At 38.3% G+C, this 14,309-nt stretch overlaps 1 protein-coding gene across 3 annotated transcripts in view; it reads right to left on the reverse strand.

The window, feature by feature from the left end:
• Nucleotides 1-3,156: 3,156 nt before the first annotated feature.
• Nucleotides 3,157-14,309, reverse strand: part of tmem108 (transmembrane protein 108) — a 103,432-nt gene continuing 92,279 nt past the window's right edge. For all 3 annotated transcript variants that reach the window (XM_004915367.4, XM_002937746.5, XM_018094986.2), the window contains 3 exons: nucleotides 10,705-11,679; nucleotides 5,815-5,969; nucleotides 3,157-3,627 (listed from right to left, as the gene is read on the reverse strand). In XM_004915367.4, the coding sequence (XP_004915424.1) occupies nucleotides 3,505-3,627; nucleotides 5,815-5,969; nucleotides 10,705-11,679 (1,253 nt within the window). In that variant the 3' untranslated portion in view covers nucleotides 3,157-3,504. The remainder of the gene's footprint in view (nucleotides 3,628-5,814; nucleotides 5,970-10,704; nucleotides 11,680-14,309) is intronic.

Consider the following 14,309-nt stretch of genomic DNA (forward strand, 5'->3'; position numbering starts at 1 on the left):
GCTCCGTATGGGAGCAAAATTAAAAAATTTCACTGCAGCAGGGCAGCATGCCGCCTCTAAGTTTGCGCCGCCCTAGGCCCGGGCCTTTGTGGCCTCGCCACAAATCCGGCCCTGTCTTCAGGCTAAGGAAGGGACACCCTACAAGCTAAGGATACCCCCCCTGGTTTTTCAAATGTTGGGAGGTATGCATTAACCCCCAACTTAACAATGAGATCACTGCAGAAATGGATAGTGGGCATTCCATTAACTTCCGACTCACCAGTGAGATCATTGCAGAAATGGGCAATAAGCACATAATTTATACAGTTATATTGCATCTATTATGTATTCTATTAAGCCTAGGAGCTGTTCCTGCTGAATTGTCCTTTGTACAATGGAATAACTACAGTGTGCTGCCATTAAGTTATCTATCTATACAGGCTATGAAAAAATGTATGGGGCCGTTCCTGCTAAATTGTGCTTAGCACAGGGGAATACCTATGCTTACAAAGTTTTACAGAATCTCTCTGTACAGGTTATGAGCAAACATAGGAGGCTGTTCTTGCTGAATTGTGCTTAGAATATAGCAATACCTACAGTATACTGCCATATTTTTATGGTATTTCTCAGTACAGCCTATGAACAATTTTAGGGTGCTGTTCCTGATTAATTGTGCTTAGAACGGGCATACCTATGTTGCCATAGTTTAATGGAATCTTACAGTACAGGCTGTAAAAACACATAGGGGGCTGTTCCTGCTAAATTGAAATAAGTACAGAGGAATACCTATGGTGGAGAAGAGGCAACATGGCATTTGTGGGGTTGGGAGGTATTTGGGGTAGGGGCATTATGGCATTTGCTTAGTTATGGAGGGTATGTGGGAAAGGGGCAGCATGGCATTTGTGGAGTTGGGGAGTGTGTGGGGTACGGGCAGTATGGCTTTTGTGGAGTTAAGAGGGGTATGTGGGGTAGGGGAACATGGCATTTGAGGGCTTGGATGGTATGTGGGGTAGGGGCAACATGGCATTTGTCGAATTAAAGGGGTATGTGGGGTGGGGCAGAAAGGCAATTGTGAAGTTAAGGGGGGTAGCATGGCATTTGTTGTGTTGGAGGGTATGTGAGGCAAGGAAAGCATGGCATTTGTGGGATTGAGGAGAATGTGGGGTAGGGGTTTAATGGCATTTGAGGAGTTAAGAAAGGTAAGTACAGAATGGCATTTCTTAATATGGGGAGTATGCAGGGTAGGGGCAGCATGGCATTTGTGGAGTTAAGGGGGTATGAGGGATAGGGGCAGCATGGCATTTGTGGGGTTGGAGGGTATGAGGGATAGGGGCAGCATGGCATTTGTGGGGTTGGAGGGTATGTGGGTGTCAGGACTTTTATGAATTCGAACTCTGGCCTATGTGGTATTCAGCAGGTGTAGTATCCTGCTGAGAGACTGGAGGCATTTGGATTTTACTGTTTCCAGTTGTCTATATAGGGATCTGCTACCTCTGCTGTTGTTCCTGTCTCTGCCCTTACTCTCATTAAGGCCAGGTGTCTGTCATCTGGTTATTATGGGCCTATAAAAGCCAGTCCTCTTTCTGTGCCTTTCTGAGTATCACTCATTATAAGGAATAATGTACCCCCTACAGTAAATGATACGGATATTAGACCTCAGTGAGGGGTTCTGTAACTGTATAAAGGCACAAGGCTGCAGGCTGAGTTATACAGGGAACTCCGAGTATCACTTATGTATTATAAGGGATAATGTACCCCCTACTGTAAATGATAAGGATATTAGCAGTCACTGAGGGGTTCTGTGACCATATAAAGGCACAAGGCTGCAGGCTGAGTTATACAGGGAACTCCGAGTATCACTTATATATTATAAGGGATAATGTACCCCCTACTGTAAATGATAAGGATATTAGCAGTCACTGAGGGGTTCTGTGACAATATAAAGGCACAAGGCTGCAGGCTGAGTTATACAGGGAACTCTGATTATCACTCACTCACCCTGCGGGGGGGTAAGGGAGGCTCAGCGGGGGCCCCTGTGGGGGGTTATGGGGTGCGGGGAATGTGGCCAGGGGTGGCAGCCCCGGTGGGACCTGCACCCACCAGTCCAACCTTGTTGTGACCATATGAAGGCATAAGGCTTCAGGATGAGTTATACATGGAACTCTGATTATCACTCATGTATTATAAGGGATAATGTACCCCCTACTGTAAATGATAACGATATTAGAATTCACTGTCAGGGGGGCCCATACATGGGCAGATAAACTGCCATGTTGGTCTAAAGGACTCAAATAGACAGCTTAAATCTGCCCTTGTATGGCCACCTTAACATGGCACCTTTTATTACATGGCAATGTGTGATAACTTTGATAACAGATAGCTTTAATAAAACATTGAATTGCCATAAAATCATTAAAGGGTAGCAGGCAGACTCTACATTGTTCAACTAATTTCAAACTTGTTTCAAAACTGTCAGCTAACACTGAGAGGATCCACGTGTAATCAAGATTTTAAAAAAAACAAAAACTTTATTGAAAGGCTTTAAAAACAATTCAGATAAGAGGCAGGGGACCAGCTGGTCTAATGCGTTTCAAGGCTGACTCTTTACACTTCTTCAGAAGGCAGTACTCTGTGTTGTAGTCTACCATTATATTTATTCCCTGGTATTTATATAGCACTAACATATTTCCACCGCACTTTACAGAAATTATATATCACTCACATCAGTCTACGATCTAATGTCCCTATCACATTCACACACACTATTGTCAATTCAGTCAGCATCGAAAATTAACCTGCCTATATGTTTTTTGAGTATGGGAGGAAACCAGAGTATCTGGTGGAGTCCCACACAATATAATATAAAAAGCCCACTAACATATACTCTACTGGTAGAGAATAACCCAATCCCATCTTACTGCCTTTTATTTGCCTTACTCAAAACCATCTGTCAGTACTAGCATTCTCAGGTGGATTTCCCTATAATTGATGAATGGGGTGGCTGGGAAGGCCAGATTTTGATGCTTCTCCACCAGGTGAAAAAACATTCTCCACATGTGCCACAATGTTTAGGAGGATAATTCAGATATACGTACTACCCTCTTCCCCTTTACAAATACTGTACATTTTTGCATTTTTTGAAAAACAAAATATTTATGTAGTCTGTGCCAATAAGTTCAAAACAGATTATTTTTTTTTACATATAAATAAGTTTATTTATAAAGCCACAATTTATCCTGTAAAGTATTACCACAATTGTAAAAAGATGACATTTCGTAAACAAGCTGAAAAGGTCTGAAGAGGGGTAAAGGGGCTACACAAAGCATATTTATAATATATATGTCAGTGGTTACAGAAATCTGCCAGAAAGATAGATTTTCCAGATGCAGTGAAGTCAGCTCAAGTCAGTTCAACAACCTATTATCTGACCATACTCCTAAGGATCAACTACCAGATGTTGTATCTTCATTCTAATTCAGTTATGTAAGCAACCAAATGAAAAAATCCCTCCTGGCACAGTCATGTTCATATTTCAGAAACTTGCTCATGTGCAGAGAAGAGTGTTTCCTGACAAAATGGGTTGACAAGAACCATTCCACTATTTCGGTAATCTCCATTGGCTGGTGAGCGAGGCTCTGAAAGATGGTCCTGTGAAAAAGATTACAAACATCAATCAGTATGCAAAATGTGATTTATACCAATCAGGCATTAAAGGAGAGAGAAAGGGGTGCCATGTTGTTAGGTGCCCTTCATGGTGACTCTAGCCCCTTAGCCTTCCAGTGTCCAACAATCCTTTGTGCTCACAGAACAGAAATCTGTAAAGAATTCCCTTGCCATCTATGTGCTTACTGAAAAAGGTGTAAAGGATGTGGGGCACAGAAAGAGTATATTGGTACGGCAATAAGACAAAAAGTGCCCCAAGCTGGTGCATATTAGGAAAAAGAGGTGTAAATGACCAGTGACCCGTAGCAGGGCGTAGGGAGGCAGGGGCATGACAGCGTCGTAGGGGTTGTAGGCCACTCCCAGATGGTTTGGGATTGGTGGGTTCAAAGTCAGGGGTATAAATAGGTAGCTCAGTTCTTTCCCGCTTCCAGTCCATTTTAGACAGTACAGGAAAAAAGAGGTGAGTTGGTATAATAGTAGTTTGGCTGGAGGAGTGGTTGAGTCCGGGAACCAATGGTTACACGGTTATTGGTTTTTAGCACGCCTGGCACCTCAGGGGTAAGGAGGTGTGTCAGGAAGTGAGTTTGTTGAGGAGTAGGTGGATCCGGGCTAGGATGGCAGCTGGCAGCGCTAGTGGCGTTGCGCAGTTATTAGATTGTTACGGTTGTTTGTTATACAAACGTTCAAGTTATCATATGTTCATGATATGTTATCTTATTTTCATGTTATGTTTGTTATGTTTATCATATGTTCGTGTTATGCTATTTGTTTACGGTATGTGTTAAATTAAACTTCAGTTGTTAATAAATGTTCTGCGGCCCTTTCCATCCAAAATCTGGTGTCCATGTAATTCTTCTGGGATAGGAGGGGTGGTGTGGTAGGTTGATAAGAGGTGGAACAAGTCCCAACGATGCGCCTGTCAAGTAAGTGAATACAATCTCAAGAGTTGTGCACAAAGGCAGTGCAAATGTTGTGTAAATAATATATATTGTGTTTTAGCTTTTAAAATGATACAAGCTGAAAATGCTTTGTCCCTAGAAGTCCATTAGTTTCTCCATGTTCCCAACAGCAGATGGAGTTTATACAAAGTGCCTGCTCTTTTATCGACAGGAAATAAGTTAAGGTCATGGGCACAGCAAAATTATAAAAATGTGTATACATGTTTTTTCAAATAAATGTAAATAACATTGCCAGCAACATCTTGATATTGTTCATAACAATACATGTGTTTCTTTAATTTATACAGCAATAATGCATTAAAATGCATATTAAATATCTCAGATAATTGTCTGTATAGATGTTAAATACATTAAATGGCTTATTAGAAGAATCTCTTTGCTTAGTGGACAACTATTACAATTCATTTTGGGGGTCAGCAAAATTTGAACATGTGAAATTTGTTTTTAAAACTTGAAAACTTGAATGTGTGTTTATTAAAAACCTCGAATCTAAAAATATTGATTAATTATAAACATGAAAAAAACTTTAATCCAGCAAATCTGACTTCTGCCTATTTGAAAAACTTACATTTTCCAAGGACAACTCCCACCGACTTCTACACGAACTTGCAAGCTTTTAGATGCCAATTTTTTACACCTAAGTTTTTAGAGTTTTTTGCACTTTATAAATCTCGAACATTCGAGCTTTGGAAACTCATAAGTCTTAGCGCAAACAAAAACTTGAATTTGAATGTTTTTGAAGTTGAATGTTTGAATGTTGATAAATCAGCCCCTTAGTTGTTTATATGTTGGCTGAGACTGAAATGTGCTATTAGACTTGAAAAAAGAAGGTTGTATTTGAGCAATCTTGGCAAACCCTGTATTAAATCTACCTGTAGGCAAATATGAATTCTAGATTGACAAATATGGCCTTGACCCAACAGTTCAGTTTTTCTTACTGTACTGACTATGTGGGTTCCAGACTTGTGAAACCATAACAATTATCTGACCACCTCTAATGGTGTTTGTGCCCACAAGTCACAAACACCCCCCCCCCAAATACCATGACTCCACCCCCATGTGTCACTGTTCTGCCAACATCCTACCCTTGTGTACAGTTTTAGGTTTAAGTTGGCAACCCTATTCCCAAATGAGGAGCAGAACTAGAAAGAGCTGAAGCCCCCCTGTGAGGATTTGAACGTTGCATCCCCAGTCATTAGTCTGGCTATATTACCTCTGAGGTTTCCAGGGACTGAATCTCTCGAGGTAGCTCCACAGCATGTTTGTTAAAGTAGTCCATGGTTATTGCATTGTTCCAGTAGCTTAGGTTATTCTCTGGATTAGAGGCCTTCTTCTTCCGCCTCATACAGCACACGGTCAGTAGCACAGCTGGTGAGACAAGAACATAAGTCAACGGATTGGCAGCTGGGAAGTGACCAAACTCATTCTGTCATAGTAGCACATGTTTCTTCATTAAGAAATTCAGTTCATTAAATCCCTTTCTTGAAAGTCAGGAAAGACTGGATAAATGAGAAAATATGAAACTCTTATTCAGGATTCTCCAGTTCACTATATGATAAATCTGCCCTTTAATTATGTTATTATAACTACAGCATTTTATTTGCCTGTTATTTCTTTGGTTTATCCATGAAGTTAAACACCTTGTCACAGTCTAAGGCAAAATGTTCTACTATGATAGTCAGTAATAGATATCCTTTAGGCTGATTTTTTAATTTGACAGTTTAATTAAACCAGTCATGTTATTAAATGATTAATTTAATTATTCATTATATCCTCTTACATCCTATATCCATATGTCTTATAAAGGGACCTCTCTAGTACTATTTATAGTATATTATTTCCTGTGATAATGCCCACCCTAAGGAAGGGTGACTTACATCAGAAATAAGTTAGCATTTATACTCTGCAGCAATAAGGTATTCTGTCTTTATATCATAGTTGCCGTATGTCATTGCTCCCCACTGGCTTAAATAGTGTTGCCAATTCTGAACGTTTTAAAAAACAGATTTACCAAATAAAAAAAATGTTCCTGATTAACCAGGCTTTACATCTTATTAAGCTTGACCTTATGGATAATGAGTTTTGCTCTGTTTTCACTACTCTGTGTACTCACTTGCCAGTGGGTGCAAATCTCTGAAGTTATAAGAAACATAATATACTTCATATATAATATAAATGTAATAACCGCTAGATGGCAGCAGGGACTACTAAATAGTGATGTGCGGGCCAACCTGATACTGCTAACCCCAACAGTTTTATGCACACCCACCTTATGCTATCCAGTAATTCAGGTATCAGGGTTACAGGGCCCTTGGAAGGGCCTAGTAATGTCTAATTTGTAAATGTTATTGTTATTGCGCAGTGTATTCAATAAAACTTCTTAATGATGAACTTGTTAATTTTGCTTCAAAAGATTACACCAACTTCAAGCATGCCTTAAAAAGTTTGCAATACGTGAATAAAAATTACAATGCAATAACAGTCTAATGAACAACAATATTACATTGTGAAATGCGAATTTTTATTATTATTTGTGCGCATTTTTTCTGATTTACGACTTTTATTACATTCCCACAATAGAATTTAAGGCAAAATAAAATACACCCAAGGAAAATTCCCTCGTAAATAAGTGCTGTGTTATAAATATCATCATTAGTTTAGGCATCTGGAAGAATTGTGCCCTCACAAATATGGAGACAAAGGCAGCTTGATAGACAATAGATAAATAGATGATAGACAGATAGATACTGTAGATAGATAGATAGATAGATAGATAGATACTGTAGATAGATAGATAGATAGATAGATGATAGATGATAGATAGATGATAGATAGATAGATGATAGATAGATAGATAGATAGATAGATAGATAGATAGATAGATAGATAGATAGATGCCATGGATGAAACCCCGCTTTTGATGCTACATAATGTCTCATAACTGTCATGCAAAAGACTCATGGTACATCCTTACACATAATTTAACCTGCAGATGACACCAGATGATATTGTGTCAATCTTCTACAGACATATCCAGGCAATACTACACAAAACCAACAGATGTCAGTAGATCATTACACTTTCATAAATGTACTACAAAGTAGCTTAGAACATATACCTCTATATAATACTAAATGTAGCCAATAGACATGGCTGCTATCAGGGTAGATAAGGGGCAGTCATCCCAGGCCAAAGTTGATTTGGAGTCTGAAGGGGGGTCCTAACATGCTACATTCCCTCAGATTAGCCAATACATGCCCATCCTCTTACCCCCTGGCCACCAATGCTCTTTTGATGGTTGTTAGTTTTGGTTACAAGCAGCCACAAACCACCAATGCATTTTATAATTGTCAGTGTTTGCTGTTTTGGCTTTTTGATCATTTATTACCTCATAGCTCTCATAGCATGCTTGTTTTTGTAAATAAAAAAAAACGTTTATAGTTTATTAGGATTGGCAAAAGAGTGCTTAAAGTGTGCTATTTATTGTTACAGCATTCATGTCTATGTGGTCTTTGGTAATGGGGGGGGGGGCAGACCGTTTTGTTTTTCAGGGCCCCATGATGTTTGATGGCAACCCTGCTGATAGATGTCATTAAATGATATACCTTTATATATCTGCTAAAAGGGGCATCTGTATGCATTACTAAATGTAACCAATAGGTGTCACACTTTTAATCTGGAACAAAACAGCACAGAACCAGGCCTGGACTGGCAATCTGTGGATTCTGGCAAATGCCAGAGGGGCTGCTGTAAGATGCCACAGACAGTCACTATTTATTGGGTTGGTGGGGGGCCTCTGTGTACTTGAAATGCCCAAGCTATTTTGAATCTCAGTAATCAATACCATATTTAACCAATAATGATACTAAATAATGTTGTCTCAAATAAGCTTCAAAGTAACACAAAACCATGCAATAACAAAAATAATCAACAGATGTTTTTTTGTTATTGAATATATATATATTTTATTATTATATAAAATATATATATATATATATATATATATATATGATATGCAGCAGAGGCCGGCACTCTCGTGTAGAGCAAATATAGATGCCTGGGTGCAGTTCCACTGGTATGTTCACAAATACTCGGAGGAAGGTACCGCTCACGCAGGTCTTAGGTTCAATTTTGTAAATTTATTGAAAAGGCAAGGGAACTGACGTTTCGGCTGCAACACCATATATATATAAAAAACAAGATATTTACAAATACTTTTGCATAGCAATGCCCTTTTCAAGATACAATACCATACAATGTAACCCGAAGAAACATTCATGAAGACTTGAGAAATTTCAGGTCATTGCTTCTGGTCATTTGCCTTGAGCAAGGTATCTCAGTAATTAAGTCTGTTTTTAACAAGCCCCAAGAATGGGTATTAAAAACTAAGGGTGCTCTCAGACCTAGGTGATGTTAATGGGACACTTTTGGTGCAGCAAAGGTTCTGACATGTTGTTTAAGATCTTGATTGATGGGAAGATTTAAGAAAGTGCCATGGGAATCAGGAAAAATGTAAAGTTGTTTTTTTTATGAAAATGTTTAGGAATATAAAGTCAATTAAAAAATCAATGTGGAATCTCAGTTGATATTTCACATTAGAATTTTGAAGATGTGGATCAGACTTGGTAGGGTAATGGCACAAATTACTATTTTGTCTGTGCTTAATCTCCTACAGTGAGGGCAACAAAACATCTAAAGAAGCTATTTTACCATTTGCGATTCACATTGAGGCCAATGAAAAGGTGTCTTCTGACATTTTGTTACATGCCCTTGAGAAGACAAAACATTCTGTGCACCATTAAAGGCCCCCATACACGGGCCGATAGAAGCTGCCAATATCGGTCCCTTGGACCGATTCGGCAGCTAATCGGCCCGTGTATGGGCAGAAACAAGCGGCCTGGCCGACCAATATGTGGCCTGAAATTGGCCAGATATTGATCGGCCAGGTTAGAACCGACTGCCCTATGGCCGCAAATGTAATCCGATCATTTGGCCCCAGGGCCAAACGATCGGATTTTTTTTTTTTTTAAAGCAACTTGCTACCCAATATCGCCCACCCGTAGGTGGGGATATCGGGTAAAGATCCGCTCGCTTGGCGACATCGCCAAGCAAGCGGATCTTATAGTGTATGGGGACCTTAGTCCTTGTTTTTATTGCAGTTTTATTGCATACCTTTGGTGTGTTTACTTATCTTTTATCTGTAGTTAAAACAAAGCCCCACCCCTATTGGGCATATTGGAGCTTTGGATAATAAAGATGTAAAATTAATTAAAGGTGCTTTTCAATAAAAAAAAAATCACAATTTCTTAAACTATCATAGTAAAATATGATTTGCACATGCTTTAAAGGAACAGTAACACCAAAAAATGAGTGTATAAAAGTAACTAAAATATAATGTGCTGCTGCCCTGCACTGGTAAAAGTTGTGTGTTTACTTCAGAAAGTCTACTATAATTTATATAAATAAGCTGCTATGTAGCCATGGGGGCAGCCATTCAAAGGAGAAAAGGCACAGGCACATAGCAGATAACAGATAAAACACCATTGTATTCTACAGAACTTATCTGTTATCTGCTATGTAACCTGTGCCTTTTCTCCTTTTTTCCAGCTTGAATGGCTGCGCCCGGGGCTACACAGCAGCTTATTATATAAATTATAGTAGTGTTATTGTAGCAAACACCCCAGTTTTACCAGTGCAGGGCAACAGTGCATTATATTTTTATTATTTTAAAGCTCTTTCATTTTTTGGTGTTACTGTTCCTTTAAGGTTTTCTAATGTAGCTTTGCTTACTTATTTAAATGCTTGAAAACTGCAGTGTTCTATACATATTAAAGCTTGTCCTTTATTACTTGGGAGCAGTTACTTTCTTTGTCCATATTCTCTGATTGACTATGACTGACTGTCTAAATCTAAAACCATCTACTTATCATCATTGCTTTACAAATGTATCAGTTTAGATTAGTTTATTACCAAATTTATATCAACATTTGTGCTACAAAGTTATTGTTATAGCCGGGTCACTCAATTAACTACTAAATAACGCTCTAGTCAATATGAAGTTTCTACAAAACCAGTGGCAACAATAAAAATGGAAATTACTTACAACAAGAAGATATTGGCACACTGATGGCCAGAAAGATCCATACGATATCCATTTTGCCAAGGCATATAGTCTCTTTGTGCTGAGGATGACTGCCTTCTTCTGTTACATGTGAAATATTACCAGGCACCCCAGGTTTCCATGTTCCAGCAGGCACCAGCCTATTAAGAAAATTTCCTGTTGCTGTGTAGGCAGCTGTGGAGATGGTAACAGAAACCATGGGACTTATATCTGTTGGTGGAATCTTGTCCAGTGTAGAATCTTTGTTTGAAACACCATGTGGTTTGATACTAATATCCTTATAGAACTCTGGTTCATCAGTTGGGATCCAGGCATCAGTGAAAGTCTTTTCAGGATGGGATGAGGCACCACTTTCTGCCAAAGTAGTTCCATTCTTTATTTGCCTTATAGAGATCAATGAGCTATTTCTGTTTAATACATCCCATAATTTAAAGTAGTTGCGTTTGAAAGGCACAGACACGACTTCAGTGTTGACTGACACGTCACTTGCTGAGGTTGGCAAACCTCCACCCATAAGCTCCTCTTGGCTAAGGCCCTGCAACCTACCACCACGAATAAAAGTGTCTTTAAGGAAAGCAAGCACAGAGCCACTGCTATTATCATTAGTTGATGCAGTTCTCACAGGAACACTAGAATGTTCTGTTTTGAGGTAAGGTTCTAAGGATTCTGAGAAGTCAGCTGTGACTTTCTGAAATACATTCCTCTCATTGTAGATATTTCCTGAATGTGTAACATCCTGACTGTTAGGAAGTGGCGTTACCAAGGTTGGCATTGACTTCTGAGACTGCCAAGTTCCAGACTTTCTCAATTTACGTACAAGATCAAAACTGTGAGTTGGCCTCACCATTGCAGCATTCATGGTCGTTTCTTTCAGAAACTGGTAAGATGGCAAAGTGGGAAATAACTCCTTTGCAGCAAATGTATCTTTATCTGCCAGTGCCAGGACAAGTAGAACACCTGGAAGAGATTAGACTATGGTGATTATCAGCTCTCTTAACATAACCAAAATGTGCATTAACCTGTTTATTGACACTATTACTATTTGGAATTTTTCTAAAAATGTTGCCCAACAAATGAATTAAAAAATAAATATATTTTTAAGAATACTATCAGAATATTAGAGCCTGAACACTTGACATTCCTGATGTATGTAGTTTTTTTTAGACTCAGACTGTATACCCTGTCTGAATAGGCTTATCTCTCCCTTAAAGCATATTTATCAGTGGGTGAAAGCTAGAGTTCGCTGCTAAAAATCCCATAAGAATGAATAGAGAGTGGGTGAATTTTTCTGTGGTGAGCTATTTTCACACTTTAATAAATCTGCCCCTTAGGGTCAGATTTATTAACGTTCGTATTTTTCCTTTTCCTTAAATCTAACTTTTTAGAGCAAACAAATTCAATTTGGGTTCAATAAACCCATTAGGCTTGTTTTGCCACCAATAAGGATTAATTATATCTTAGTTAGGATCAAGTACAAGGTACTGTTTTATTATTACAGAGAAAAAGGAAATCATTTTTAAAAATTAGAATTATTTGCTTGTAATGGAGTCTATGGGAGATGGCCTTTCCTTAATTCTGAACTTTCTGGATAATGGGGTAAAAAAAACCCACAAAAATTACACAAGTATGAACACTAATCAATCAGTTGCTGTTTTAAAATAGTATACCATTAATATTGCTAACATAATGCTTACATAATACATTTTTTTTTTATAAAATACAAGTTTAAAAAAAATGAATGAATTATAATTGATAATTGAGTTGCTGGCTTCTCTCTTATGCTTCTGACAAATGTATTAACTAATGTATCAGAGTAAAATATTGTTAGATAAACAGTATGAGAAAACAGCAGGTGAAATAAGTCAGCATTTGTGATCATTATCATTACTATTTGAAAATGCTATGTTTTATTAGGTTGAAACCCCAATTCAAGATTGATAAATAAATAATGGGGATCATATTGTACCAGATATTTCATTTCTCTCTCCCTCTCTATATGTGTGTGTATTTAGTTAATTTAGTACCATATAATACCATCTTCTTGTCACCCATCTTCATTCTTATATTTGATCTTAACGTATATTCACTTTATTTTCTGACAGACATCATTTTCAGTGCATTAAAGCACTTCAGTTGAGGGTTAACTTAGTCTAACTGAAATAAACAAAAGGAAATGGTGCCCTGTGCTCAAGAGCTTACAATGTATGTAGGGATTATCTGCTTGATTTCTTTATCTTAAAGCCAAATTAATAGCACTCCTGCACCCAAAGAATTGCTTTTTCAGCATTCCGCACAGAGCATGCAATTTTACATTGTTATGGTGCCTTCATTTTTGGTTACCCCTAAGGAATGTGACCTAGGATTACTCTCCTCTTTCAAGTGACTATAAACGAGACCGGTTGATTTACTTTGAAAACATCCAAATGTTCACTTGCGCTTGAATATTATTTGGAATGCTATTTTTCTTTTAATGTCACGTTACTATGGTAACCAAATAGAAAAGGCATATCTTTCTTTTGAGCAAGACAATAGGACCGGCCGTGCAAACATCCCTGACTCAGTTAATGAAACTACGGGTGAAAAATCATTTATTTAAATTCTCTTCGCAATTACTCATGCACACTGACTTCCACTTTGTTCCTATTGATAATCTCATTTAGCTGGCCTTTACACGTTGGACATAAGTTCAGCTAGGGTTGTTTAAACGGTACATTTCCTGTGCCCAGTCCCATCAAGGGAGATTTATAAGGTAATATCATGGCACAATGTCAATTCACATAATAACAGAGATAAGAAAAGTGTTAACCAGTTTTTTAAAAGATACTTAGCCTATTTAATCCACAGTCAATATTATACTGATCAAAATATAAGCACTTTTTTGAAGGGTATAACAAAATTACAAAGACAAAATTATACCCCCCAAAGTGTTTGGATGTGAGTAAAACTTGCAAAGTTTAAGTGCTCTTCCTAAAGAGTGATTTGTTAATGTCCTACATAGAATATGTTCCACCACCAGAGACTGATGGCAAAGCATCTAATACACAATATAGGAGTCTGTATTTAAAAAAACTGCAAGCAATGTACTTTACACTAAGAGATATATATTACCCAACAGAAACTGATCCAAATTTGGATTGTGCTGCAAACTGACATAAAGCTATAAGTCTGAACTAGCAGCAGATCCATTTGTCCCATTTTATCCTGAGCAAGGAGCAGCCAATCAGTGCATCCAAGCTATTAGCACCATCATTAAATCTCCCATAAACTGCACTTCAACAAACCGCTGACTCATAAGTGTGTCATAAATGCCTTCCCTGACGTTCCATTACAGGGAGCTGATATTGCCTAGTGACATTCTGCTATTACCTGCAACACATTTTAGAATTACATTTCACATATGCTGAGGGTGAGCTTTGACCAGTGAATAGGGTTGCCATCTTTCTTTGCTGTTAATAACAGCAAAGAAAGGGTTGGGAGGTAGACAGTGACATCACAGGGATAGGTTGATGATGTAACAGGGTGGTAATGGGCAGGTTGGTGGGGGAGTGGGTGGGGAGTGCAGGGAAATAGAAAGAGGAATAAACTGT

The sequence above is a fragment of the Xenopus tropicalis genome, chromosome 6 (genome assembly GCF_000004195.4).
Source record: "Xenopus tropicalis strain Nigerian chromosome 6, UCB_Xtro_10.0, whole genome shotgun sequence".
Classification (NCBI taxonomy): domain Eukaryota; kingdom Metazoa; phylum Chordata; class Amphibia; order Anura; family Pipidae; genus Xenopus; species Xenopus tropicalis.